The sequence below is a fragment of the Siniperca chuatsi genome, linkage group LG21 (genome assembly GCF_020085105.1).
Source record: "Siniperca chuatsi isolate FFG_IHB_CAS linkage group LG21, ASM2008510v1, whole genome shotgun sequence".
Classification (NCBI taxonomy): Eukaryota; Metazoa; Chordata; class Actinopteri; order Centrarchiformes; family Sinipercidae; genus Siniperca; species Siniperca chuatsi.
In genome coordinates this window covers 7,401,147-7,427,545 of record NC_058062.1, presented here as the reverse complement: position 1 = coordinate 7,427,545, position 26,399 = coordinate 7,401,147, and the positions used below count along the sequence as shown (strand labels likewise).

The 26,399-nt window shown below is 41.2% G+C and overlaps 1 protein-coding gene across 1 annotated transcript; it reads left to right on the top strand.

The window, feature by feature from the left end:
* Window positions 1–6,116: 6,116 nt before the first annotated feature.
* On the top strand, window positions 6,117–18,631 carry stk17al (serine/threonine kinase 17a like). The gene is made up of 7 exons (XM_044180364.1): window positions 6,117–6,509; window positions 10,060–10,272; window positions 14,312–14,456; window positions 15,256–15,382; window positions 15,483–15,531; window positions 15,859–16,038; window positions 16,806–18,631. The coding sequence occupies exons 1-7, from the start codon at window positions 6,397–6,399 to the stop codon at window positions 17,095–17,097; spliced, it is 1,119 nt and encodes a 372-aa protein (XP_044036299.1). The 5' UTR covers window positions 6,117–6,396; the 3' UTR covers window positions 17,098–18,631.
* The last annotated feature ends 7,768 nt before the right edge of the window (window positions 18,632–26,399 follow it).

Genomic DNA, 26,399 nt, shown 5'->3' with positions numbered 1-26,399 from the left:
ATGATGCGGCTGTGAGGGGGGATGTAGACCGGCGACAGAAGCAACAGCTGAGAAAGCCCTTTCAGTTTCTAAGTTGGTCTGTCTGGGCTTTGTGTCTGTCCATGGTTAAGCCTGGCTGCATCTGTTCATGCCCACACCCCAACAGCCTTTAGGGTGGTGTAATATCTAAATCTGCATGCAGCTATTTTGGCCTATCTAGACACGCTTTGTTAAGAATGGAGAGTTCTTGCATGTGGAGTCAGTGAGACAGAGCTCGACTACATGCTGCCTCTATTCTATACTTTGTTGAGACAGATGAAAAGATGATCTAATAGGCTACATTTTATCCTATGTGAATACAGTGCTGCATGGCTAGCTGTTGTAGCAATATCACTTACACAAGTCTTACTAATTCAGCTGCCTGTGTTGAACATGTTTATACTGTTTTTTTCCTTATGCCTGAAGGAAATAAGCACTTTACCACAATCACTGCCTTTACGTGCAAACAGTGTCTAGCAGACATGTGCACAGCTATAGTTATGAATTCCTCCGGTCTGGGAGGTCACATTGCCAGAAAGCAAGGCAGGATGTGGCAAAACGTCTCCTCTGCTGCCTATATCTTAATGCAGCTTTCATCTTCTCTCTGTCTCATCCTTCTCTTCCTGTTGCTTGCTGTTTGCATCTTGCTGTTTCACACCAACCCACACAGTGTGAGCTTCAAGAAAACAAATCAGTTGCTGCAACCAGAGGAAAAAAGTCTTTAAAAAGGCAATTTCATATTTGTGGGCAAAAAAGATGTGCAGTTCACACTCAAGCTTTCCACTGCAATCAGTCGGTCTGCAATTGTAACACAAGAGTTCCCAGTGCTCTACTGTCTTTCCTTAGTGTTTTCCATCTTTTGCATTTATCCCTAACATCATGTCAGTTTTTCCCCATTGGTTTTCTGGTCAAGAAAGATGAACCAAAACCAGCTGTTCAAATTTGATTAACACCCATAAGTGTTGCCCCTTTGAAAATATTAGTACACTGAAGGTGATTGACTTTACTCCTGTTACTGTTTGTAGCACCCGTGGTGTCAAACATGGCTGTTGTTTTTGGCTGATTTGTAACAGAGAGATGCAATCAGAGATTTACACCATACATAACCCTGGAGAGAAGCATTTAACAAATGAGGCTCCACTGGAAATGAGAGGAGTTGAAAAACATATTCACTTAATCACTTGAGACATCAGGATGCAGGGTTCAGCAACACTGGCATTTATTTGAAGCTGTGTTTCTGTCCACCTGGCAAAGGCAAGTCCACTTTTCACTCTTTTTTTTAGCTCTGTTTGTGGTCTCTGCCAACTCCTGAGGGAACTCTCAGGCTCTTTAGCTGCTAAATGCTCAACTATATTCACCAACCAGTCGCTAACTGTGTCTGTCTTTGGTGCTAAGCAGGTAGCGTACAGTAAGTGTTTTTTAGCTTTTTCACTGAAAACATCTGCCTTGGCCAAATATAATGCTATGAGAACAGTGAGAGGGTTAGGGTTAATAGTGAATGCACGAATTTTTTTCCATGAATGGATATTTGTGAAAGACACTACTCATCTTCTTCATCCTCTTTTTCAAGTTTAGTTAATCAAGATGAAATTACAGATGTGCCTTCATTCCAACGAAATAAAAAATAAACAAAATATACTGACTCTTTATGCAGACAACTGAAAAACGACTGTGACACCATTCACCTACACATACAGGAAGATTACCTAAGATTTAAATCTTATCTTTATTCACAAACATTATAAATAACCATTCACATCATGAGGGACTGTTCTATCAGAAGCTCCAACTCTAGAGCTAACTTCACATTATAGAATAATGTGATAACTGACAGAAATCCAAGTTGAGGACTCTCAGCAAGGCCACACACCACTTCCCCTCCAGGCCTGTTTGCCATGTGTTGTCTTTAGATTACAAACAAGGCAATGAGATCTCGAGCCTATTCTGATGTCTTATTTTTATCCCTGCTTCAGTGTTTTTCTCTGTTGCCAAAAGGATTAGGAACTTATCTTTTAATACCATTCGAGCGTCAGCTCTGCACGTCATCCTGCAGTCCTGAGGTGAAGGACTTCCAGCACCAGTGTTTGGGAATCCACCGATCCTCTCCTGTCAGGCCACAGAGGAGATGTTTGTCCTTTTTGCTAACCACAGTAGTTGATGTGGCAGAAATGCCAGCAGTAGTATGGGAGAGAAAAAGGCTTAAGATGTGGGTAGTGTGTTAAGCATTTAAATCAACTGGAGCAATTGGGCTGTTTAGTTTTACGAGGTGCGAGACCTTTGCTGCTCCATTCAGACTGCTTTACACTGAGGTCACCGCAAAGGGATTAGAGTTCACACTAGTGTGTGACCTAGGCTCACCACCATTAAACCACTGCACAAATGATTTATAAAGTTAATGAAAGAATGACATCATGCTGTCAGCCTTCCCTATCCCTTTAAGTGGTAACATACACGCTATCTACCCAAGCAAATTAGGGTCTACCAGTGCAGGGACAAGGAGCTTTTTTGCATCAGTTGCTTGTTAATTACAAATTACGCAACACATGACAGATAAGATGTGTATTGAAGCCCTGTATAAGCAACCAAAGAAGACAGGGAACACTTATCGACTGAGGTGAGATTACCAAGTAGCCCTCCTGAGTCTGAACCCATTCATTATATGGAATCCTCTTTCTGCATAAACAATGGTTTACAACTACGAACCATAAACAGAGAATTTAGACAGCTTGCAATCATGCTCTGTAAGGATTCAGCATTTTGCAATTTTGCAGATGTAGTCTTTTAGGCCTTGTTAACAAGGCAAATTTCTTAAGAAATGTTCATGGCTGTTTCATTCTCACGAAATGTTGCTTGTATGAAAGCTATATCAGCTGAATCAGCAGCCATCAGGTCAGCTCATTCAGAGATGGAGCAAAACTAGGGAAACCAGGGAAAGGATGCATTGAAAGAAACTCAGAAACATTTTATCAGTGAGAGCTGTTTGACTTTCATCTACATTACCTCTTCAAAACATTGTTTAACAAGGACACCTCATCAGTCAGACATTTGCTGTTGCCGGATGATGGCCTACTTCCTCAGTCATACCTCGTCCATGTTATAAGCAAGGGGTGGAAACAGGTTATTGTGGTCCTTCAAACAGAAAGGAAAAGTCTGGGATGTTATCAGAGTAGGAGATCTTAACATAACTGGACGGGCCTCCAAGCAGTCTCATAAAGGAACAGCAGCTAACATTTAACAGCACAGTGTCACAAAGTCATGGGAGAAAAAAAACACTTACATAATGAGACCCCACCCCCTCTTTTTACACACCCATGGGCGACAAAAAACTGAGAGGAGAAAGAACACCTTTGAAAATATGGACAAAAGACTGTCTTTCTCTGTAACACATTTACCTAAGGGAGTCATATGAGAGCTTAATAGTGCACATTTACCCAGATCCTGCAATGGTCACTTCTTTAACAACGGATTGCCTTTGTCCCTCCACCCGTAACCTTTTACCTCCTCTGGCTCTTCAGCAGCTCTTAAGTAAGAATTTGTAAGAATGGCAACACTTACAAAGAGCTATGTGAGGATGAGATGCCTGTTCTATGTGTTATAGTAAAGAAATTACATTATGAGCGTCTCTGCACTTCACTATCATAACTATAAATTCAGGCAAAGGTTGAAACTTTATCACGTACCCTTGTACCCTAGTTAAAGCAATCAAAATCCCTCTTTTACATCAATCAGATCCATAGCTTGGACACTTTTTGGAACAAACCCATACGTTACTCTACAGCTGAGGTCTTGTAAAAAACAAGAGTTGTGTGTTGTGTTCTGACCCAGTCATTTGTTCCAGTGGCTAGCAAAGTGTTTGCGTTCCCCAGGTCACGGCTGAACTTCTCATATTTATGTTAGCTAAACTGCAGGCTGGCAGGCTAATTCGCTGGTATGTGTTTTCATTAGGTCTCTGGGGCCAAGTAGAGCACCCTCACTAATGTGGCTGCTCTGAACTCGGACCCCAGCTTGGATGGGAAGGCTGGCAGAGAAAAAGGGTCAAGGCTTCAGAGTGGGCTCAGTTAGACTTAAGGTAACAATTTGAGGAGGCGTAACAGGTTATGTAACCTTGTTGCTGGACACTAATGACTCGGTAGGGTCTGGGGAATGTCCACTCTCAATAGGTCTCTTTTACATCAGTTGCTGTTTGTGGCAACAAAATTAGCTTTGGTATGGTAAGATTGGACAAATCCTTCTCTGTGTGCTAGATAACAGCTTTGTAGGGCATGTGACCAACCACTAGCAATGTGCTCAGCCATCGGCCATAAAACCAGTACAGAGGGACCTGTCATCTCTTCTTTTTCTTCACTCCTTCCCTTCCCTCAAGGCAGCACAAACACTCATCCCCTCAGTTAGAAACATGAAGAATACAGGCTGGTATCTCTCCTTTCTTCAGGAAAATTATGTGGCCATTTTATGATATCAAGAGTGCTGAAACAATAAGTTAACCATAGATAAACATTTTTTGATAAACTGATAAATTGTAGGTTCCAGCTTCACAAATGTAAAACTGCTCTTCACTGTTTCAAATCATTGTAAATTTAAAATCTCTGTGTTTTAGGCAGTTGGTCAGACAAAACAAGCAATTTTCAGACATCTCAAATTGTGACATTTTATTGACTATGATGATTAATTTAGAAAATAATCAACAATGGAAATAATTATTAGTTGTAGCCCTAGATGGCAATGGCTGACATCCAGCATGAGCTTCTTTGCCTACTGCTACAGGGTACAACAATGGTTTTGAGGAAGGCAAACACCTTACACTGTGTCATATGGTCTCCTTTACACAAGGTGTAAACTGATGCAGAAAACCATAGCCTCCACCAACAGTTCCTTTATCGCCTGTGATTGACTCCCAGGTGGGGAAGATTTGCTGTGTTTGTGTGTGTGTGTGTGTGTGCTATCCTGTCCGCTTGGGGTCAGGCCTGGCCTTGGTCTTTCTAGCAGCTTCAGAGATTCACAGTTTTAGCTTCAGCAAGCCTCTGGAGCTTAGGTGACACATTTCCCATGGAGTCCAGGTTATCGTCACTCTGCAAACCATAAATACCAATCACTTTTCCTCATTGGCTTGTCTTCAGGGTCACTATCCTGGCTACAGGATGACTTGTGATAGTGAGTTTTCTATTTCTGATTTAAATATTAGATAAAAGAGAAAAAAACAAATCCTGTGCACATAATCATCACTGGACTCTCCCTTCCAAGCCGAGTATCTTTGGCTATGCCACGTACGCTGATGAGTTGTCTGATGGAATGTTTTGAATTCTTCTTTAATGACACGCAGGTTCAGTGGGCAGACAAACAACTCTCATTCCTCAAGGGCACCTGCACATTCATGACTGAGTGCTGTGTGAGAAAAAGTCACGTCTCAACTGTAGCTCTGCCAAGCCCAGACCAAGCAGCAGGAAAACACATACCAACAATAAACTCAAACATGCCTAAAATGTTTGTGAGCACCTGTGTGTGCATGTGTTTTTATTTAAATATGAACATGCGGTGTTTTGTTTTGCCTTTATGTTTCTTTAAGGAGTAAATGTTTGGATAGGTGGGTACAATATGGGGTTAGAAGTAAGAAGGGAAGTGGTTAATCATGTACAATCAATGTTGAGGTTTAGTTACCATATAAGTGTCGCATTAATTAGACCTAACAAACACGTTTTTAACTCTTTGCCTACCTTATTTAATTAGAGTTTACCTGAACTTTAAGGCTGACAAATGTCTGTAAATCTAAACTGAAACTGTAGCCTACATCATAACTATTAGACTGCTGTAAATTGTAAGGGGATGAAGTGCACAGTAGTTTGGCCACCTTTATGTTGATATTTTTATGTTTGTTTATGTTTGTGTTAGGACGGCAGGCTGTTCATGTTTAATCATTAACATTATTTTATTTGTTTAAGACATCACAAGAACGATTAAACTGAAACAAATGATAAAACTAGTTGTTCATGTTTGTGTATCTGCACGAATAAACTGCTGTCACTTGAACGCACCACTTTGCCAGCTGGCAAAGCTGCACCTTGGGTCCGTCCTCTTCAGCAAATACATTGGCTTCCACTGCAGAGCGTCAGCGCAGGGGGCTGGCCCTGACAAGGAGTTTATTGTTAGGAATGTGTAGTAGCACTCAAACTAATTTACCGCACCGACTGTGTCACACTCCCGCAGGGCATCATCCTCTTGTTTGGGACGCATTTACTGGATTATCTCCTGGTAGTTTGACACAACTGCTGTTGGCTCTAATCGACCTTTTATCATGCGAGTTTTTACTTGAGCGGACCAAAAAATCGTCTTTGTTGTATTTTTTTGGTGGAAGAAGATTGTTTCACTGCAAGCACGACTTCAATGCCAGATTCAGCAACGATGAGCAAAAACGGAATGGTGACAGCAATCCACACGAGGATAAGAGTTGACCCGTTCACAGCCAATTACGACTTGGTCGGCAAAGAACTGGGCAGGTGAGTTTGTTTGTTGCATGAATGGTTTCCAACATTCACTGATGAAAAATGAATGAATGTGTGCTGACTTTGTCCGTGTGCTGGCGCAGTGGAATTTTGCAACAATATCTTGATACGCTTATGTAAATCTGGTAATCATATTAGATTTGCTCTCTGCACATGTTAATGGGAAGCGCGTTAATTGAACATTTCCAATCCCGCTTTCCATCCCTGGGAAAGGCGCAGATGGAGACGCGCCATGGCACGCGCAATGGTAATGCGTTTTTGTGATTCTTGGATGAACGTTTCTGAAATGTTATAAGACGTTCTAATCTTTTAATTAAAAAAATAAGATGGACAGTTATGAATTATGTGAAGATGCTGGAGCCATAAAGTTTTCTGAGATGAGGAGGGACTTAAGAGACCTAAGTTTGCATTTTTCCACACACTGTTCCAATATGTCTGACATCTAAGTGGTGAACGCATGATATTTTTCTCTGGTTTTGAAACTGCACAACCTGTGTCATTGTTTGTCGATGCTCACTTGTGTGGTCTAGTAGATTCTAGTGTATGTGGTGTTATACATTTCCTCAAATGCCATGAGCGAAACTTCGATTAGTTAGTTTGGAGTCATATTTTTAATGTGTCACAGTATTACAAGTATGAGGTAAAGTGACAAAATAAACAACAAGGCTAATGAGAGAACAGTATATGAAAATAAAAAGTGACCTATCTAACATCAGCCACTTTTCTCTGTCACTCTTCAGCCAAATGCATTTTGTGGGTCACACTCACTGATGTGTAGATCCCAGAAACAGAAGTGCACATTCCAGTGGTATTTAAGTGGGGATTCCACAATGTGCCAGACAATAATTAATTTCCTTAAAAAGCATTTTGAATCAACAATTAAGGAGCTACAGCTGACTTCTTGGGTTTCACTTAACTCGACAGCTGTTTGACTGCCGTTTGTGCCAGTTCTGCATCTGTCTCTATAACTCCAATTTTCACTGTAAGTTTGCTCCTCTGCAGAGTGTGGTGGGACAGGCTAAATAAAGATTCACTTGCAGTTTTCCTTGTCAGACACCCTGGGACAGCAACCAGGACCTAATGAGGGGAGGGTGAGGGGGTTGGTATGAGGCTGCCTATAGAGTGTAGGCCACAACAGCCTCTCCCCTCTCACCCTCATACCTCAATCCTACATCCTCCTTCCCTCCTCTTCCCATGTGTCCGACCCAATAACATCCTTAATCACATTAAGTGCAGGAATGTACGTAGTGCTGCATGCCAGTAGATCAGCTATATAGTCTGTACATTAGGAGGGATGTTGACAATATTAGAACTTGTAGATGCCTGAGTTGAATTCTTCCGCCAAATGCTTCTTTCAAATCTCTTGAAGTTTTAAGCAGCAATAAGGCACATTAGTCTTATTTTCAAAACCTTCTCATCAAGCTTTGCTGAGTTATGGTCCCCTGCAGAACTGTGCACAAACATATGTTGTGACAACTCGAAAGCAGGAAGAGGAACTCATGTTGCGTGGCAGTCTGTCTGTGAAACAGTCAAATGAGAACTGTGAGAGCTGTCATTTCTCATTGCACTTCAGACATGAGTGAGTGCCCCTGACTGAGGGAGACAAAACGCAGACTCTATAGGAAACCAGTTTCTCAATCAAATTATCACCATCTCCAGTGCTGGAGAGGAATTAGTTTTGTGTGTCACAGTAAAGTTGATGATTGATGACAGACTAGTTTCAGACAGATTCTACTGAGGATAACCCTGCAAATGAGCTGTTTGATCTATATAATTGTGTTTGTGGATCCAGACAGGATGTTTGAGAAAGCACTTATTAGTTTTAGTCAGAGTGTTTCTACTTTAACAGAGCTAAAAAAAGAGCTAAAAAGTAAACTAAATTAATGTGTAAAATATTATATTAAAGTGCTGTGATGTTATGTATAACCAGGAGGTTCTGTGCATCTGCCTAGAAACATGGCGGACAAACATGGAGTGTGAACATAGCTGGCTGGAAGATGGCCATATTTAGTAACCTCTGACCTGTTGTCTGTCTTTGAAAAGACCTCCTGTTGCTCCTTTCCGCGGCCAGCGGTCATTCCTTTTCACTCCATATGTAGTTCCCAGCCCACAGTGAGCTGCTCTGAACTTGGCTAATTAAGGATGAAAAGGCTCTGACGGATTTGTCTTTTCACTCTGAACAATGAATCATTACCATTCTGCGAGACGGGGATACAGCAAAAGAGAAGAAACAGACCTCACAGCAGTCAGGGTGGTAGCCAAAACAGAACCAGGCTCTGGCCAGAACAGTTGCTGTTTTTGGTCTGCAGCACAGTGGGCTTGGAGTAACGCTGTGTGGGGAAATGACTGGCACCATGCTGACTGGACCTTTCTGACTTGGCCACATCATTTAGATTCTGCTCAGTTCGTAGTCATCTTTTCACATCCTGTGTTCACTTTTCCTAAGCCTTCTGCTGCGCATCTGTATTGTGTAGCTCATTAAAACATTGAGTTGGATATAGATGTTGAAGTTACAGTGTCCATTTTAGCATGCTGCTTAGGCTCCAACCTGACTGTAACAGCAGTGACCCCCTGCCTGTCCTACCCAGCCACGGTCAGGTGGGTGGTCCTGGTCTCTGGGCTGCTGAGTAAGCCGATTGGTCAGCTTTTGTACGATTGTCAAAGGAAAAGCAGGCCCTGGCCGAGGGTCTGGACGGAGGTGTCAACACAATTCCATTTGTCCCTGCTGCTGTCAGCTGTGAAGAAAGGGAAGTGAACAAGGCCTCATTATCAGCCTGGGAGGGACGGCTGGCGATTGTGGTCAGCTTGACACAGAGAGGCAATTCTGTACACATCGGACATCCTGCCCACACCCACGGCTGACCCTTAACACCTCCTATGCATCCATCAATGTATATGCAGAAAAATGAATGGTAGTGATGAGGTTGTAAAAGTGGATGTTCTTTTTTAATCTCATGTTTTACAAGTAAAATCCAGCAACCAAGCTGTTGCATCTCTTTGTTTTTGTTTGACCTATAAAGTGGCCTTAGCCTTATCAGGTCCCTGCCCACTATTCAGCAGCTCTTGCCAAAACTGTCAGCCTTATCTGCCTCCTGTCAGTGCCTCCTGAAGGCTAGAGGAAGAGGAGGAGAACAGGGGAAATCTCTAACGAATGTCTAATGACGCCTCCTCAGCTAAACATATCAGTGGTCAATAGCAGTGGCTGTATTCAAATGATGCCACTTAACCTTATCTCTGAACTGTTCTTTAACCTCGCCTACAGTGTTGCACTCGTGGCCGGTTGGCGGGCTTTTCCAAATGTCTTGCACTGTAATCTAGGTTTCACCTCATAGCAGTTTAACTGTCATGAGTATGTCCAGTAATTTTAGCCTTTCATTTGCTGCAGTTTAAATGACCTAAATTTATTCCAGTGGTCCAGTTGGCTACTTGGATACAGAACAGAACCAACTCTGACCAAATATATTTGAAAAGCCAGTAATGTGGTTGTGATTATTCTCTCTCCTCACTAATCACTTTCTCGCTCTCTCCCCTCTTTGTTTCCCAGGGGAAAGTTTGCGGTGGTAAAAAAGTGCATTGAGAAGGCAACAGGGAAGCAGTACGCTGCCAAGTTTCTGCGAAAGCGACGGAAGGGCGAGGACTGCCGCATGGACATCTTAAACGAGATCGCCGTGCTGGAGTCGGCCAAGGCAAACCCCTATGTGGTGGCACTGCATGAGGTCTACGAAACCAAAACCGAAATCATCCTTGTTTTGGAGTGGTAAGACAATACTGTAGATATTACAGAAACAACACAAATGTCTTTAAAAGTTATCTGAAAAAAGAGATTCTTCATCACATTTGAACAGCCTTTTCTGTGACTCCAAATGTTTTTGTATTCAAACTCTCATGCACAGACTCTTGCACCGCCACTTATATGAGAAGAAAGTGATGGTGGTAATCTAAATGGCCTATTAAACTTTCCTCACTTGTATATGTTTGAGCCATGCCAGGAAAACTGGGATAAAATGATTAGGCTTTCAATCATTAGGGAGATGAAAATCCTTTAATCATCACTTACTAAAAACTTTCCATGACTGGAGTTTTTCTCATGCAGAATGTCTGAGGGATTTGAGGACACCAAACTGGCTTCTAGAGAACCCCCTAACATTCATTCTTTTCTACTTAGTAAGCAACAATGTTTGAGTTGGGAAAGCCTCACATCAAATCGTACATTCACGTCATGCAACATCCTGTATTTCGCATGACGAGAATGTCACTGCTTTGGTGTTTTCATGTGAATGTTCTGCTTTTATATATCTATCTGATCTGTGAAAAACCCTTCCTGGCTTAGCTGAATATTCTCACATAAAAAAAAAAAAAACGCACACGTGTGAAATGCATAGCCTTGCACTACTGTTAGACAAACTATGCCTTAAATGGAAATTCTCTCTCTCTCTGTGGTTAGTTTCTTTGTCTCATCGTAGCCTCAACACCTCAGTTTCTTGTTATGCTAAAAGGCTGTCAGGAACTGTCACTTTAAACACCAATGTGGCAGAACTACACCATGCTCACTGTGTGAAAATAACATGTCGAGCTACAAATGAGTCAGTTAGACCCAACTGTGAGAACATATTGCTCAGTACTCTAGACTTTGTTGCCTTCACATGCAGGTAAATTGATCGGCAGCTGAGTCGAGTTGCTCATTCAGTGACCCAGCTGTCTGTCTGGCTTCGGTCTGTTGTGGTTAGGTGTTAAATGACATGATGCATATCCAGTAAGTGTTCTGTGACTGCTCTAATAACTGCCTCTAATTAGGATTTGGAAAGGACACTTAGAATCTTAATTACCTTGCTCGCCTCGTTACAGGGAGATAGCACTGTTCAATTAGGCTTGAACCATGTTCCCCTGACCCTGTCCCTGAACTGCTTGATGTTCAGGCAGGAAGCCCTCTCCTTCCCAGTCCTTACTAGTCATCCACATCCCAGACATGGAATGCCTCCACAGAACAAAGACCTCTCTGTGGGGGTGGGCCTGTGCTTGACCTCTGACTGAAGTGTGAAAGGGGAAGTAGCACCACAGTTCACCCCTGTATGCATGCAGAGAAAACATAGCAGGAGGTCAGTTGGCACTGGTTCACAGTTCCTCTTCGGCTGCCAAATGGAGCTGCACTGGGAGTCTTCAAGCATAAAATCAAGCAGTCAGCACATGCACAATATTTTAGCACTTGAAGAGCTTGGTTTTTAAATATCAACTCGTGCTTTTATCAGTTATTATCTATTGCACTGTACATTTGTCCTAAAAGCTGCAGGAGCACTCGCAATGAATGTCTACTGAAAAGCTGCATCTTCAAACTGTCTGACCTCAGCATGAGTTTCAAGAATTGCAAACCATTTTCCATTTCCTGTGGGTTTAAATGTAAGCAGCAAGCATGGCTCCCAAAAGTAGCACACCACCACGCTGGTATAATGTAGTGCACACACACACTTCACGTAGCCACAACCACATCCTTGGTGATGTCAGAGAAATGGAAGCGAGAAGTTGAATTCTAATCATCTTTGAAAGTGTAGCTCCAGCGTGCGTCAGTACCACAGAAATCCCCAGCATAATGACTAGTTTGAGAGATGGTCACTTTGATGAAAAATGAACATGCATCACCTCTGAGCTCTGAAAGTTTTTTTTGTGCACGGTAGCTAAAAATGGTCACGGTGATGAATTCTCCAGGAAGCATAGTCTTTCGATTCCTGCTTTTCCACATATACGAAAGTGTATTGTAAAAAAGTGGGCTTTAATTGGACTATACTGGACTATAAATGCTTTCTGGACAGTTCAGCCAACAGACAGGTTAGACTGTCTGACAAGGTGACGTCAATGAGCACCCAGCTTGGTGGTCAGCCAAGAAAGGCTTTGACCTGCAGAACTAAAAGGAGGTTGAATTGATTTACCACTTTAAAATAGAGAAATATTTTATTTTTGCCTCTTTCTTGCTCAGTATCCTCTTATTCAGAGATTGAGGCTCATCTGTTCTCTGCTCTTGTTTTCAAATGGTTGTTAAGCTTCTCCGTGCCCTCACTCGTGTTGGCTGCAGTGGGTTTTTTCTTGCAGCTTGGCGCAGGGGAGGATGTCTCCTACACACTGAAGTAGCGAGTACATTAACTCTCTTGAAAGGAAAGAGAGCATGGAGACATTATTTAGACTTCAGGGAAGTATCAGATCATTTCTAAGTGCTTGGCTAGAATGTGTGCAGTCTGTTGAATTTAAACAAGATGGTCTTTATCAAGATTTTAAATCCTCTCAGGGCTTCTGCTGACAGCTTAATGAAGCTATTGAAATACTTTGTCATGTCAAGCCTTTAATTGTTCAAACAGCTACAGTAATAGGTCAAATCCATGTTAAATTGACAGATTAAAGTTTAAGTTCATTTTCTATATAACACCAACTCAATAAGAGGCATTTCTATTGCAGTTTTCAACAATAAAAGCGTCCGAAAAACCACACTCATATGTCTTTTATTTCCTCTCCCAAATGAAAACCCTCTAACACCAGGCTTGCTTGCATTTAGTATAAATGTACAGATCAATGTAAACACATTGAGTGCAGAGTTTCATTGTATGTCTCCACTGCTCTCTAAACTCTTTGGGGGTTGTTAAGTGGGATTGAGCATGTTTGCAACAAGTGGGGTAGGTGGCAGGTCAAGTATTTGGTGCTGGGAGCAAAAAAGAACTTTATATGGACCAATGATGGATATCCTTGAAATCCCTAAAAACATGGGTGCTATTTTCACAGCTGAGGATAGTAAAGAGTGCAGGGTTGTGAGGCTAACAGGGGATTGGGTGGTGTTGGTTATGTAACCAGCCTGGTCACAAAGTTTTCCTCTGAAGATAAAAAGCATATGTGCCATCTAAATCCCCCACACATGGCTCTAGTTTCTTGGGTGAACTGTCAGCTTCAGGCATTGATCTGACTGATGGAGCATCCACCGTAAATCCACCATGTCTCCACTTTACTTAACGTTGTTACACAAGTGCAGCAAGACCAGGCAGAAATCTGACTATTCCTTCCACAAAAATGTGAGAAGTCACCACTGAGTTGTCTAATTACTAAATTCCAATGAGGAATAATCCATTACAAATAAGTTGTTTTGAGCGAAATGAGCAAAAAACTATGCAGGCTAAGGCTCATACAGTATATAGTTACCAACTTGACACTACTTTCCTGCTACCTTCTCTGGCTACTTTATAGCTAAAGATCTGTTCCTTTCTATATTAAGAAAAGGTTTAGGCTTAGATTAGTTGGCCAGTGTTCGCTTCTGTTTCCTCGGTTTTGATTTAGTAAGTTAACCTGCAATATATCAGACTGTATAAGGCCTTATCTGAACCTGCTGTAAGCTGATATGACCATTCTTATCTCCTGTAATATTCCTGAGAAGGTGAAGGTACACACGGAGGCGGTGTACCAAAAATTATATTGATTCATGTTGGACTCGCATGCAATGTGTAGATGTGGATTGCCTTTGTTCCTCTAAGCCAAAGTACACAAATGAGACGGGGTGTTACGTAATTTTAAAGAAAGTGGAAATGACGGATGGGAAATCGGATGGGTTGGAATTTGCTATTGTCAGCTTGTGCAATTCAAACTGAGAGGAAGGGTGTATTTGTACAGTTTAAGGTGCAATTTATTATGACACGTTAAAATTAATAATCCAAAATGAAAGTAAGCCAAACTAAACTCCACTGGGTGGCTATCCATATACAGTTCTTTTCCTCTCATCTTATCCTTGTTTTGTTTTCTCAGTTTTCCTTCCTGTGCTTTCCTTCCAGCGCTGCCGGTGGCGAAATCTTCAATCAGTGTGTTGCCGATAATGACGAGGCCTTCACAGAGAAAGATGTGATCCGGCTGGCCAAGCAGATCCTGACTGGAGTGGCCTTCCTGCATCGGAACAATGTGGTGCACCTGGATCTGAAAGTAAGTACACTGAAAGATTATATGACAATATAGGACAGTCTATTCCCTGGAGTGTCAGACTGAGGGAGATATGATTTCTCTTATGCAACCACAACTCATTCAGTGTGTCACGTCCCAGTTCCCACGAGGAATCAGTCGGTAAAAGAATCTGACTGAACTATCGTGTTTTCTTTAATGGGCCCTGAGGTAACAAGGCAGTCAAATTAACCAAGTATCTGGTTTCTCATTACACATGATTCTTTTAAAAGTAAATAAGCGACTGAAAAACACTGCATATGTTTTAGATGATTGGTTCAAATACATCACATCCTTGGTTTAGCAGGACTGATTCTTTTAAAATATTTTGGTGTATATATAAACATAGTGTGAGGTTCAGTGTTTTCAAGAGGTGAATCAGGTCTGATAGTTGGCCTTGGGCTGTCTTCTCCTCTTGTGTTTTATTTCAGATATTCAAACCAACTCTGGCATTAGGCCAGTCTGACCCAGAATGAAGCACAGTTGTACGTACACTACAGTATTTGCACATACAAACCATGGAGTCATCCTAGTGGTTGCCAGGGATATCCTACCTGTTTTCAGACTCATTTGATAGGCTTAGAGGATGATCTCAGAGGAGCAGCTAGATGCTGACTGACGAACCAGACCCCATATCCTCTTGAGACCATTTACTTCAAATGCTTTGACTCATTCACACTGACATGTAATTAATGACCTCAGATGTCAGACCTCAGGCTTCTTGAATAATCATTAGTCATTGTGTCACATACCTCTGTCTAATCTGTGTGTGCATCTTCTCCAGCCCCAGAACATCTTGCTGACCAGTGCCAGACCTCTGGGGGACATTCGTATTGTGGACTTTGGCTTGTCCAGACGCATGGACAACGTCAAAGAAGTTAGGGAGATCCTGGGTACCCCAGAGTATGTGGGTGAGTCCTGCTTTTAGCCCTGAAATACCAAGAATCACCTGTCTTTCCAATTTCAGTGCAATTTATCATGACTAATTGGGGCCATGTGTTTCTGTTGCAGCACCAGAGATCCTGAACTATGAACCCATTACCACTGCTACAGACATGTGGTAAGTGTGCTGCTGAAGTTAATGAGACTATTTCCACTCATTTTAGTGGGTGCCATGCAGAACTCATTTAGTCTGTGCTTTAATTCTGGGAATAAAGACATATTAAGAACAGTGACATCACCTCCCTAGCGTGCAAAAGACAGTCTAGACCTTTAACCACAAGATCATCTTTACTTCATACTTGCAGTTAATTATTGATTTACCACAGCACAGACAAAGACAGCCAAACCTGTTGTGCTACAGTGTGTCGCAAAACAGATTCTGTAACCATCAAAGTTGACAAATTGCCTCATAACCCCCTTCCCTTTCTTCCTCCCTCTCTGCCAGGAGTATTGGTGTCCTGATCTACGTCATGCTGACGGGCGAGTCTCCCTTCCTGGGTGACGACAAGCAGGAGACATTCCTCAACATCTCCCAAGTCAACGTAGAGTACTCGCAGGACACATTCGAGGGGATCTCCTCCCTGGCTGTTGACTTCATCAAGTCCTTGTTGGTTAAAAACCCCAGGTGAGGTTGTTTACAGTAAAGATGAAGATATGATGTTCTGATTTTGGCTAAAACGTTTCCATCAGCATCACTTTGAGCTGATTTACAAATTCAGTTATGTGAGTGGCACGGAAGTACATCCGCATGCGTCTAAACGAGTGTATGTGGTAACAAGATTTGCGTCAGTTTGGCGAGAAGTAATTTCCTTTTTTGCAGATGGTGGTTTTAAGATCACCTCATTTTAAAAAAAACATTATTTTTAAGCCAGTATGTTGCATTACACCAAACACTGACACATCAGCTTTAAGTGTCACCATGTTAAAAAGTAAAGAATAGTTAAACTAAGGTGATTTTCAAGGGAAGCTATGTAACCATATTTCCGATTAACTTAACTCTAACCCTAATTCAGATTGAGAGCTCTAACACTGAGGCATTAATATGTCACCACAATTTGTTGATGAAAAGTAGCAGCAGCTTCTGTCTCACATCCAGAGCCATAATCTCCAGTCAGTATCGTTTAATTGTAGCAGATTACTGGTAGAGTTGGAAAAAGTGGAAGATTCCTCAGTGTTTGAGTAATCGGTGAGAGATGGAGGGGGAAAAATCTTGAGAGCAAAAAGTGCTTCTTTTGTGGTTTTCCAAACCAAATGTTGAAAAAGAATATGGCCGACGTCTGCAAGTGAACGGATTGATGTGAAGTGAATCGGAAGATCCAGGCAATCCATCGGTTATGTAAACTCTTCGGGAATTTCCACTCATCCACAGTGTTATTGTGTTTGTGTGTACAGGAAGAGAGCCACGGCAGAAGAAGGCCTCAACCACCCCTGGCTGAACTCGCTCCCCCATCCCCACTCCCACCCGCACCTCCACGCTAGGTCGGCCTCCTCTTTGGATGAGCCAGAGATGAGCCAGTCGGAGTCGGAGCCCGAGAGCCCAGCTCCCTCCCCCGAGCTGGATTTGATCGGGTCGTACCTCATGTGCCCGGGCCAGGGTGAGTTGAAGACAGGCCGTGACACCTTCTCCTTCAGCGAGCCCCCCTTTCCCACGCGACCTGAGATACAGCAGGAGCTGATGTGCTGAACGACATTTCACAGGTGGAGAGAGATTGAACAAATTCAAACTCCACGGAGCAGACGCTGAAAATCAGTGAGCCTGCAGCTTCTTGGTTCAGGGCCATGCTATATGGATGCTGTATGCCTGCTGCTGGCTGCTTCTACTGCTGTGATGTCTGTGAGCTGGGCTGTGTGTAGTTTGATACCTCTGCGTATGTGTGTGTTTGAATAATACACGCTACTCCGTGCTGATTTATGATTCCACGGAAGGAATGTGAGAGGAATGAAGATGCAGGAGAAAGGAGTGGGAGAAGACACACAAGGATTTTGTCGCAGGACTGCACTGCTGCCTTAAAAGTGACAGAACTGAACTGGGCTCAGCTTAACACTGTGGCTAGTTCATCGCTGCACGCACACTGGTTTCTCTTTTTACCCAATTAGCCTTTTGAACTGGGTGTCAGAGGAGAGGCAGCCTTCCACTTCCCTGGGAAATAACTTAACTCACTGTGTGCTCTCATCAAAACAAGTTATGCTTCAGCTGACCCAGACATACCTTCTGTGATGAGTTTTATTGAAGGAAGTAAAAGGTCTTGACAGATGGTTCTATTTAACAAAAGAATTAAAGAAAAGGACAGCACCTACGCTGAAGCCAGATGTTAACTGTTTCACTGTTTTTATGTTTATTTATGTCTGTTTGTTATACCACTTCACCCCCTTAAATATACAAAGCCACATCAATGCCTGAGTTTAAGATGGAAATAGTAGCATTCTTATTTTTTTAAGGACAATCTTAAGCACTTTTTGTTTTGTTATTGGACTTCCATGTAATAGTAAGACACCAAAGGCTCATCAAGCACAGTCAGCTGTCACACAATGTACTGTACATATTAACCATTTTCCACCACCCACTGTTTTGGTCACATTACCTTTTTTCACAAAGTGCCACTTTTTCAACCTCACTTCTATATTAATATTACAATTTTACTGTGTTCATTTTTAAAATTTGTTTTGTTGGCTATTGCACAAGTTGCACAAGTTTGTTTTTTTTTGTATTTAACTGCGAGGTTGCTACTAGATTTTGTGCTCTTCAAAAATTGTGAAAATATCAGTCTTGGAAAGAGGGAATCGCAGGGGTTGAAAGCAACAGTTCAGTTTTGTTATGAGAATTGTAATAGATGACCAATGACATGGTCAACTGAAGGGGCCCAGATTTATATAAATATGTGATGTTTGCCTTCAGATGCTCGGGAGCAGAGAAATTGGGAAGAATTTCTCAAAGTACTGAAATGTATATTGTGAGTTAGTATTGTGATTAATCTGAAAAGATAACTGATGTTTTTTTTGTTTTTGTTTTTTTTTGTTTTTACCAGTGTATGACTGTTAACATCATTGTATCATGTCTTATTGTGTATGTTAACTTTTACTTATTCTTTTCTGCTCATGAATTTCAGGCAGGTTTGCACTTGTCCATGTGGACGTTATGTTAAAATGAATAAATGTTGATGGCATGCATTGCAAAATGTAACGTAAATAAGAAAAATACATGTGCATTTTGTACAAACTCTTCTGCCTGTGTGTGATTGTTTTTATAGCAACAATATCATTGGCATTTAAAATTTGGCAGCATTACTTTATTTTCCAAGCAGTTAATTTAGCTTATCACTTTCTAATTTAATTTAAAGGGTTCAGTTACATCCAAACTACAGCAGTGACAAATTATGATTCTAGATTTGGGCATAGTAATTCAATCAAATCCAGGCTCGTTTTTCATCTACATAATCTCTGCCAGTAAATTATTTTTAGCCATGCTACCAGCCATGGCTCTAGGGCTGGCAATGTTGGTCAACCTTAGGTCCATACTGAAATATCTCAACTGATGGATTGCCATGAAATTTTACAGTCATGGTCCCGACAACGTGTCCTAAAGACTTTGGTTATCCCCTGACTTTTCCTTGAGTGGCAACAGCAGGTCAAATATTTTTACCAGTATTTTAGTTTATGACCAAATATCTGCAAAGCTACTGACATTCCCATCAGGCTCTGCTGTGCTTTGTGTTTCGTGCTAATTAGCAAATGTTAGCATGCTTACATGCTAAACGAAACTATAGCATAAATATCATACTTGCATAAAATTGTTTTTGTCTCTTGTCATTGTCTTTGTGAGCATGTTAGCATGCTTATGTTAGTGTGCAGTTTCAAAGCCGCTAAATAGCATAGCTGTAGACTCTTTATCTTGTTCACTCCTGCTTACAAATGGAAAACAGCTAAATCCATCATTGTTCTTTACAGAATGAATAGTGAGTTGCTGAGCAAAGGAATTGTCCAAAAATATGTTTTCTTGCAGATTTTCATGCAAACTCCTAATGGAATACAGTATCGTCAATCAAAAGTAAATTTGCTTTTTACTTTTTTTTTTCAGAAACCCAAATTCAAGAAAAGAAATAAACGTTAAATAAGAATGTCCTTATGGAGTCAATACCTGAACATCGTTGGTCTGATTTTATATTTCTGGCCTTGAGCAAGGACATTAGCATGTCAACATTATTAGTGGATCTCTGATGGCTTGCAGAGTTCATGTACTGTATGTAATTTAATTGCGCTCACTGGCATTTAATAATGTAAACAAAACTAAGTATCCTCTAGGATAGCGGTTCCCAGCTTTTTTGGTAAGTGACCCTTTAAAGTGACACAATGTCTACTAGCAACCCCTCATCACAGGTTCCATATGTCTCTGAATGGCGAGTAATTTAACCAAAGCTCAATATTCCATGCTCAGATTGTTTCATTTGAATAGTTTTTAGAGACTTGACTTGGTAAAACTCTCAAGTATTTTATGATAAAAAGCAACAATAGAGAAAAGTCAGACTTGTGTAACTTTTGGGGGGTATTCCCTCTTATTTCTTCTCTTGTTAATCAACTTGTGACCCCACAGATTGATACGGCAACTTTTTTGTATTATCTTTCCATCTTTTGTATAATCCTGCCATATATTGTGATCCCTCTATAAACCACCATATGTTCTCATTATCCCATAATACTGATAAAGACCAGTACCTTTCAGTGTTTCTGTTTGTCGGGTGTTGATAGTTCACCTGCGTGCGTAGCCAGGAGAAAAGCAGATCTCATACCAAAACAGATTACCCATGTTTGGACCAGATCACACGTGAAGCATCTGCTTTTGCTCTCAGGATGTCTATTTAGAGAAACAGAGTATCATAAAGAAAATAAAAGTCCTCTCTCGGGCCAGTCATCCATAAATATCCAGCAGCCTTTCTGAACAGGAAATGCCAGCATCCTGTGAAGAGGAACACAAAGTAATGCTTTCCACTGTAGTGGTTTCTTTTTCTTTCTGTCTTTCTCTCTCATGCACACACTCTTGTGCTTGTTTACTTGTGTCAGGTCAAACAATATCCCTGCCTGTCAATATCCTGAATGCTTGCTTTAATGTGCTCTTCCTCTTGTGGTTGGCACTGAGCCACTTCAGCTCTGCTGTGGCCAATAAGGAGAAAGCGGGGCTTCCTGCAGGGTCCTGCTCCGGTGGCTCTTGGCTGGACCGACCACTTCCCCTAAAGAAAATCCTGCTGCTGGATGGAGCTGAGGAATGCCAGAAATGTTCATAACTGGCCTCCTTCCTTTTTTCAAACTTTGTCCTTTATGCCTCTCTTCCCTCCTATCCCCCTTATGGGGTTTGTTTTCTCAGTGGGAGGTGGTGTTGTTTCCATACTGCATATAGCACACACACACACACATACACGTACGCAGTTATTGAAGTGGTTGATTAAGTGGCTGTTTCTCAGAAGGACTCACAGCATCAGTTGATGTGACTTTGATATTTAAGGTCACCATTAGAGGATGATTTAAGACAGATGTGGAGACAGTTTGTGCTGTCTCCTGACTGGTGAGTGCACTGCAAAATCAGGCTTTGTAGCAAAAGAGCACTTGGCTCTCACAGATCCAAACAAATACAAAGAGTGGACAAAAAGCTTGCTATGACATCCAGATAACCTGCTCTCAACAATCTCTCTGGATTGAAACTCAGATCCTGCTTAATGGTTTTTGAAGGTTATCAGGCAACAAATACTGCTTTTAAACACTCGAGTGAGGCACCTTACTTTGTAAAATCAATTTGTCTCTCTTCAGTCTGTGTGACAACAGACAAAACAGATAACATTAATTATTGATTATATAAATATTGATCTTCCTTGCACTATACAAAACCTGGTGTCTGACATCTGCTGGGCTGTAAGATGTTTTTGCAGTGGGCACTCAGCAGGCATTTCATCCTAACCAGCCGCACATCCTAAAGACAAGTCCGTCAGCGCCTCCAGCCATAACACATTGATCCCTTGAGGTTTGTGAAAATCCAGAACTGGGAATTCAAAATGTAAACCTCTTGGGAAGCTGGAAAGGCAACATTCTATTGGTCAACATTCACAGTTATATAATCAAAGATTGTTTGTTAGCAAGTTTAAATTGTAACTGTGGCTTTTCTATCTATGTGCCACTGACAGCTTAGGAAGACCCTACGAAAATGGTATTGTGACTGTAATCAAAAATGTTTTGGTTTATGGAAAGCACTTTTCTTTGTCAAAGTCAAATATTTTCTGTTATCTGAGTGGATGAAGAGAACATCCAGAAGAGCATCCAAAAATTGCTTATCAAAAAGATGAAAATTTACATAAAGTACCACACAGAGCCAGATAGTACCAAAAATAGCACAAAATAGCAGAAAGTAACAACAGCAGCACAAATACAGAACTACAAATAAGGATTTCGCATATATATAAGAACTTGTAATAGCTTTCTGTATGTCTCTAACATTTTTAGCCATGCTAGCAGCATTGCTCTAGGGATGGAAATGTATGTATTTTTGGCATACATTGTGGTACCTTGTGGTGCTCTGTGATATTTTGTGCCTTGTTCTACTTTTACGACTGTGTGTGTGGCAATTGTAGAAAATAGTTTGACCCTTTCATAATATCTGAACTGGAATCCATCTGTCTTTGCATTTTAACCAGTTACACACAAAGGCCAGTACACATATGTAGATGATTAGATGTCCTACTGCAGAGACACCCGCAGTGGAGTGCCTTTGCCACTATCCCATGCTAATGTTCTAGGCCAACCTGCTGCCTCCATGAATGGCCTGTTTCTATCACTTGTTAGACATAAATAAAAAAAGTGTTCCCAGCTCCTCGTAGCGTTCCTCTCTCTCCTAACCCCCTGCTCTGTCTCTCTCTGTCTCATCTAATGTTCATGTGTTTTGCTTTCCATGTCTCTCTCAATCTCACTATCTCTAGATCTCTTTCAGTGCACCAGATTTCTCAGAAATACTTTCCCTTGCACCTTATATAATGGGGAAATTCCTTTACGCTTATGTTCCTGATTATACTGCCGTTATGGAGAGAGTACACTGAGAATTCAAGAAAGCGTGTGTGTCTATCCTCCAGGGTTTGGAAAACCTGCAACAGCCTATCTCTCCAACTCTGTTCATCATTCATTTTCAACTCTTGAAAAATCAATTTAGCCTCAGCTCACCTTTACATTGTAGCCATTTATGCTGATGATCTCAATCACAAAATGTATGGCTAATCAAATAATTTTAATTTCATCCCTTTAGGTGTCTGTTCAATTGACATCCACAACACTGACCTTTCAGTCACTCCCTCCAAATTAGTTCAGTCCTGCTACATTTCAGCATTGAGCTTTGTTGCAAACTTTCACAAAGATCTTTAAGATCCACATAAAGCCCACAATAAGGTCAAGAACTGTGGCCTCTTGATGCTGATGGATATCAGTGGCTGGTACAAGTGGACCTTAAGAGGATGAAAACAACCTGGGATTCTGTAGTATTTCATAGAGATAAGACCAACCATGACAAATCAAAGCCAGGCTGAAATTCTACATGTTCATTTACTAGATGTTGACCAAGACATTTTTTTCACGTGTCCCAGCAATGCTTGCAAAAGAAACACTGAAAGAGAGAGAGAATTTCCATATGAGGCAAAACACTTGTAACCGCTGGTAATATGTTTCTCATGGTGGTGCATTCATAGCAGCGAGGGAGGCAAATGCCTTTGGTTAAGCAGAGCTATTTATTTTGTCCCTGGAAACGGTTGAAGAACAACAAAAGCATTCTCAACAAAGAGTAGCATGACCTGATGCTGCTGCCTGTTTTCCTCTCTCTGCGGTGTCTATATCCTCCCTCAACATGGGGGCACTACTGGCACACATCATACTCAAAAAGCCACACAATAGGCACACTCAGCTTAGAGAGAACTTTTCAACTCAAAAGCTGTGTAAGGAACCCAACCAAAACAAGGGACACTGCTAAGTTAATCCTAAAAAGGTTCAATTTCTCTGTGGGTAAGCTCATGGAAAGAAACAAAAACACTGCCAGTTCTGTTGTTTGGATTTGCAGGACGCGGTGCACATGAATGCCCACTCAGATGTACTTAAACTGTAGTTTATACACACACACACACACTCACCAGAGTACCCACAGTGAACTCTGTCCGCTGACTCGCTACAAGCTTGGGAGGGAGTCCAGGTTTTCAGACTGACAGGGAACAGATTCTGGTGGTCTGGATCTTTTTGAGCTCTTGATTTTCAACCCACAGTTCTCTCCTTGTTTACTACAGTACTGGATTAGGGAGTTATTTGGAGGACGCACACACACACACACACGCACACACACACACACACACACACACACACACACAGGCAAGTACCTACATTCAGGATTCAGACATATGCTAACTCTAGGGATAAGTTAAGATGATAGTCCACTTTTTATCCTTCTTTCATTCATTGCTTTTCTCTTACTGCTTTCTACATCCATATTTGTTTATAAATAATATTATAATCGGAAGTTATATGTTTTTGCTTTGTAATAAATTTGTTATTAATGGCAGGTATATGTCATGTGATTTGCCTTTAAGTATAATGATTTTTTTCTAAAAATTACTTCTGTAATTCATTATTGATCAGTATCAGTATCGTTAAAATTGTAACAAAAAGTATAGGTATAGGAAGTTTGGTACTGACCATCCCTAGGTTTAACGTTTCCACTCTAGTCACAAACACAAACTGTCTGCAGCTTAGAGCGCGAGAGTGGGTCGACATGATTACTATCCCGGCGTAAGCTGGTGTCGCATCAGCTAGGTGGAGTTTGCCATCATCAAATTAATGTTAAATAAGCATAAAGACTAATCAAGGCCAAGGGGGACAAAAACGGTATTTCGAAAAGCGGCACCTGTCCCTAGTGGATTTTACGCCCGTGGGTGTGGCAAAAGACTTTGGGATGAAGAGAGAAGCAAACATGTCCTTGTCTGGAACTTTCTGGATTTTTCAGTGGAACTTGTTGCCTCCAGGAATATTTTCAAAGTTTCCTGGAGTCTGGAACAATTAATTAGTCAAAAAGTCAGCTGTCACATCTGTTTATGTGATTGTCACTTGTTTTTTCTTTTCCTTTTCCCCCGGCTTTTTGTGTTATGCAACTATCTTCCACAGAGGTATAGAGATGTGTGCATTATGTGTGTGCGCATGCATGTGTGTTCAACATTGTCATTGCTGTCAAATTTTCATATTGTCTGAAGCTTCCTGATGTAATCGGCCAAATCGGTGTGTGAAAAAAGAGCCTGGAAACAATAGCTGTAGGTCAGACAGGTCGTGGAAAACTGTTTGAAGAACAATGTTATCTGGAGACCTGGCAATAAAATCCCAGTGGTGTGGAAGAGGTACAAGCCCTTTGAGAAAAGAGCAGCTTCTGCTCTCCCAGACTCACCTGGGCCTTCTATTAGCCGAATGGACCTGCTTGTCAGTCATGTCTGCATGAACAAGTTTACCTTCTCTGTCTGTCAGCCACAATAATTCCTGATGTGACAGCCAGTGGCAGACTGTCTTGACAACATGACAGGCTTCATTTCTACTGTGTTGCAGATGAATGTCAAGAGGGATGTTGGTCTGTCAGGTGATCGGTCGCTTTGATGCAGACTAAAATATCTTGAAAACTATTGGATGGATTGCCATGAAATTTGGTGCAGACATTCATGGTCCCCAGAGGACCTAATGACATTGGTGATCCCCTGACTTTTCCTTTAGCGCCATCATCAGGTCAACATTTAAAATTTGTCAAATACTTTGTTTTATCAATAGTTACAAAACTAATGACATTCCCATCTTCCTGGACTATACTGTGTGTTTAGTGCTAATTAGCAAAGGTTAGCATTCTAACATGCTAAAAGATGGAGAATATTATACCTGTTAAACATTAGCATGTTAGCACTAGCACTGCTAGTATGGCTGTAGACGCTTAGTCTCTTTTTGAGAGTGTGTGCGTGTAAAAACAGTCCAGGGTTAATAGTGGCAATGCATTTTAAATTTGGCTAGCATAGGAAAAGTGGGCCCTTATTTGAACAACTTTTTAATATTCTTGTGAATACTTTCAGGTGAGGTTTCTAATTATTTATAAAGTCACTGGACAGAAATTTCTAAGCCTGTGCTTGAAAAATAATTTAATTTAATAATTAATTTGTGTCAAAGATATTGCAATATTGTATAAAAGGCACAATATGATTTCTTCCATAACAACAGTACAGTGGCATGAGATGTGAGCTGCTCTTCAGATGTTATAATTTGTTTGTCTGGAAGTCACTGGGTATGAAAATATGTGTGGGTGAAAAAGAAGAAAAGAGAACATAAGTATTATTCCATAGCTGCGGAGCGTACAGACCTTAGACAGGAAAGAATCTCATGAGTCCATCATCCCGCAGAGATGTGTAAGATGTTTGAGTCATGCCATCAAGAATACAGCAAATCCAGATTTCACGCAGATTCATGAAACATACTACAGTTTGAGACTCTGGACAGTCACAGTAATATACAAACAGTATTGTTATTTCACATACACTAAGGCATGGATTGTTCTTTGCAGTATTTTTGTACAGAAAAAAACATTACAGGGATATTTCTGGATCATTAGTTACCATTGGTGTAGCCGTTTCTAACTTAGTAATACAACATCCCAAACCCCTGTTTTTCAGTGCCTGGCTCAAAAGGACACAAAGGCCTGCAGCACTAGAACAGCTGCAAAAGCATCTCTGTTATCCCAAAGAAAACTATAACCTTACCAGAAACACAGCATTCCTAGAGACAGTTTTCTGCCAAACTAAAGTGCACTTACTGTTTGCCTTAGATAAAGGAGCAAACTAATAAGCTCAGTCTCATTGGGGTTTATACTTTGAAACTTTGAGTAAAAGTCCCTGGAAGTGTAAACACAGCAGGATTTCTGGGACTCTTATGCAAGCTTGCTCTCACCCCTGGTTAGAC

Excerpts from the sequence above, each read along its gene's own strand:
- stk17al (XM_044180364.1), top strand. The coding sequence starts at position 6,397 with ATGCCAGATTCAGCAACGATGAGCAAAAACGGAATGGTGACAGCAATC. Across the intron at positions 10,273-14,311 it reads ATCATCCTTGTTTTGGAGTG|CGCTGCCGGTGGCGAAATCT; the intron begins GTAAGACAATAC and ends CTTTCCTTCCAG. Across the intron at positions 15,532-15,858 it reads ACCACTGCTACAGACATGTG|GAGTATTGGTGTCCTGATCT; the intron begins GTAAGTGTGCTG and ends CCTCTCTGCCAG.